The sequence below is a fragment of the Sinocyclocheilus grahami genome, unplaced genomic scaffold (genome assembly GCF_001515645.1).
Source record: "Sinocyclocheilus grahami isolate Dianchi unplaced genomic scaffold, SAMN03320097.WGS_v1.1 scaffold206.1, whole genome shotgun sequence".
NCBI classification, from domain to species: Eukaryota; Metazoa; Chordata; class Actinopteri; order Cypriniformes; family Cyprinidae; genus Sinocyclocheilus; species Sinocyclocheilus grahami.
Window position 1 is genome coordinate 498,424 of NW_015505385.1, and position 3,838 is coordinate 502,261.

The window sequence follows — 3,838 nt, forward strand, 5'->3', positions numbered from 1 at the left end:
GGCCAGTGTGTGCCGTGATTGGTTGGCTGGGCCAGTGTGTGCCGTGATTGGTTGGCTGGGCCAGTGTGTGCTGTGATTGGTTAGCTGGGCCAGTGTGTGCCGTGATTGGTTGGCTGGGCCACTGTGTGTTGTGATTGGCAGCACTCGGCGCCTGGTCAGGAAATGTCACGCCCTTCACCATAGCCGCCTGTGAGCTTCAGTGTAAATATTGCATCAAAATCAATTCGTCTGCCTTGGGAAAGCTAGCGTGTCTCCGACATAGTGATAACACTCAACCAGCTCAACCAGGTCTCGTCCCATTCGTCGATATTTGTGATATCACAAATCCCAGAAAATATGCGTTGTAGTCCAAACGAGTCGTTCGTTGTAGTTTTTGAAAAGTGATTTCTGTTCAATAAAATATCTCCTTTTGAAGTGGACTTTGAGCTTTGTAACTTCGCAGATCTTTTTTTATGCTCAAACACATGGGCGTCGGAACATTGAATGAGGGTGGGACAGGACCCACCCACTTTTGAAGACCAATGATATTGGACCCACCCACTTTTACCGTCTCTCAGCGAATATGTGTACTTTTCAGAGTGCCGTCAGTCAAATCCACTCCACATGACGAATGCCCTAATAAATTAAACTCCATTTAGCTACAGCCTTGAATTCCACTCTGCTGCTTCTTCAAATCCATTCCACTCGGCTCATTCAGAGTCCATATAAATGAAACGCCATTCTGTGTTTTCACTACTTGCACCTGGTGCACAACACAAAAAAATAAAATTACACACATTAAATAACATTTTTTAAAAGATTAAATATCAAAATAAACAATAATACATTGAATCAAAAATCAATGTCAGCGGCTATTTACACCAAGTGCAAATAGACTTGCTATAGATTCCATTTACACTGATAAAATGTTATTTATACTACTTATTTCAAATAGTAGCAATTAGCTGCATCTCAATATTGTAGTAAATGATAAAACAGTATGCAATAATAACGTATTAAGTGTAAATTATAATTTTAATTCAAATTAATAAATGGATGCCACCTTATTGGGACAATAAAGCCCTCCCTACACATACCCTAACCCTAACCCTACCCGATACTTTATTTTCAACTTTTCTATAATTTCCTTAATTTTTATTGAAAATAAATGCCTTTCCGATGCGATACGAGATTTGAAAAGGGAGAAAAAAAAAGTTTGGCAAAAGGCAGATTCGAACTCGGGTCAAAACGTTCACGGCACGTTACACCATCTACGCCACTGGAGCTGTAGTCTGCTGATAGTCTTTTGTTGTGTTGACTAGCCCAATCACACGTAAGTGGGCGGAGTTAGTGTAAATAGCTTCTGTCAACAAGGCGGCTATTGCACTTAGTGTATAGACTCTCTGAAAATCAACACTGATCTGCTGGAGCATTCCAAATTTACAAAGGCACACTCCTGCTTTTTCTGGAGGCGAAGTCGTCAATGAGCTCATCATATGATAATTAAAACATGAATTAGTGTCAATAAACGTTATTAACGTCAACAGCCAAAAAACTTTCACAGGATTATGAATGTAACTACCTGAAAGGGATGCACAGGCTTCATCTTGGCCTTTTTTAATTTTACTTTTCTCTGCGCCGGACTGCTGATGTCTTTTTTCGAGCAGTTGGGGGTTCGGTGCCTTGCTCAAGGGCGCCTCAGTCGTGGTATTGAAGGTGGGAGTATATGGCATATACTCCAGTCAATTTTTTTCTGGGGGAGGACCCACCCACATTTATTTTGCTTCTGACGCCCATGCTCAAACAGCAACATTACAGACCAACTAAAGTTGAACAAGTGAATAAGCACAATAGGACCCCTTTAAAGGAAAAGCGCAACCAAAAATGAAATTTCATGTATCATTTCCTTATGAGACTCTAGCATGTGTTGCTGTATCTTTTCTAACAGGTTGTTCTGGTCATTAGTGGGAATCTGAGTTTTCTGAACTGGTTGACTATAGTTCCCAGTCTGGCTTGTTTCGATGACGCTGCTTTGGTGTTTCTGTTCCGCCGCTCTGGACGAGCCAGACAGACTTTGCTGCAGATTCAGACAGAGGAGGCTTCAGGACTCAAACCTCCGTCCTCGAAAGGTCTTTACATGCTTTACTTACACACACAAATCACTGAATGATCTGTTTGGCTTTGCAAAGTTTTAAATAATAATGAATCACAAGGTATTGCTAACTAAAACAAAAAACATATAAAGCTGAAATAAAATATAAATATTAGATTGAAAAACTTTCAATTAGAAATGTGGCCTTCACTGTAACAATTATTAAAGTACATTTTACACGAAAATACAAGAAAAGTCTTTCTTCTTCAGTGTGTTTGTTCAAGAAACATTTCTGTTTATTATCTTTTTTGAAAACATTGTGTTGTGCCGCCAGATTATTTAGTGGAAACTGTGATGCATTTCATTTTTCAGGATTCACAGATGAATAGAAAGTTCAAAAGAACAGCGTTTATTAGAAATAGATAGTCGCTGTCACTTTTGATCAGTGTGATGCATCCTTGATGATTAAAAGTCTCGGCGTCTTACTGCAGTAGTGTATGTTTCTAATCTGGGCTCGGATTCACTGACTGTTTTTCTCTGACTGTGTCTCTGGTCAGGTATGTTGATCAGGCGTGTGCTGAATGCGTCTCTGGGGATTCTGATAGCGTATCTGAGCGTCCCGGTCGTGATGAACCTGCTGAGCTCCAGACAGATGATGAACACCTCGTTTGATCCCCTGCGGATCGTCAACACGTACGGAGCCTTTGGCAGGTAGCGCATCCATCTCGGTCTGAACGTCGCTCTGTATAAAGCCCATCAGTAGCCAGCAGATGGCAGAGTCTAACCAGCTCACGTGTGTCTCTGGCGCAGTGTCACTAAGGAGCGGACGGAGGTGGTGTTTCAGGGCACGCTGAGCGTCAATCACACTGGAGAGGAGGTTATATGGGAGGAGTATGAGTTCCTGTGTAAACCTGGAGCTCTGGACCGAAGGCCGTGCCTCATCTCGCCGTATCACTACCGGCTGGACTGGCTCATGTGGTTCGCTGCGTTTCAGGTTAAACAGGGAGAGGAGACGCTCTGTATTTTCCAGAAAATGGTCCCAATTGCTTTGTTTGCTGAAAAACAATACAGCTAATGTGAAACATTATTATCATTCTCATTATATATAATGAAACATTATAAACACTATTAACCTTGAGGCTTTTAGCCTTTCTGTTTTCTTGTGTTAAAGGAATAGTTCACCTGATTAGCTGAAAATGTGCTCATCCTTGGGCCATCCGAGGGCCATTTCGTCAAAACAGATTTAGAGAATGTAGCATTGCATCAGTGTCTCAGCAATGGATGCTCTGCAGTGAATGGGTGCCGTCAGAATGAGAGACTAAACAGCTGATAAAAACATCACAGTAATCCACAGCACTCCAGTCCATCAGTTAATGTCTTGAAGACAAAATCTGCGTGTTTGAAAGAAACAAATCCATCATTAAGATGTTTTTAACTAAAATACGAGTCCATGATCCATAATAACGCTTCCTCCAGTGAAAACGTGGTCTGAATCAGGAGAGAAATCTGCACCGTTTACAAGCCAAAACAGCTCTAAACAAATATGAGGCTGGATTGTGACGTGAGAGACTACAGGAGATGGACTTTTTCACTGGAGGAAGCATTTTTGTGGATTGTGGACTCGTATTTTATTTAAAAACATCTTAATGCTGGATTAGTTTCAGCTTTCGTCTTCTCCAGATGTTAACTGATGGATTGGAGTGGTGTGGATTATTGTGTTGTTTTTATCAGCTCTCATTCTGACGGCACCCATTCACTGCAGAGCAT

At 41.3% G+C, this 3,838-nt stretch overlaps 1 protein-coding gene across 1 annotated transcript in view; it reads left to right on the forward strand.

Moving 5' to 3' along the window:
* lmf1 (lipase maturation factor 1) overlaps window positions 1–3,838 on the forward strand; it is a 30,626-nt gene that overhangs the window by 23,442 nt on the left and 3,346 nt on the right. The window contains exons 8-10 of the mRNA XM_016286135.1: window positions 1,928–2,108; window positions 2,629–2,782; window positions 2,882–3,121. Of these exons, the coding sequence (XP_016141621.1) occupies window positions 1,928–2,108; window positions 2,629–2,782; window positions 2,882–3,121 (575 nt within the window). The remainder of the gene's footprint in view (window positions 1–1,927; window positions 2,109–2,628; window positions 2,783–2,881; window positions 3,122–3,838) is intronic.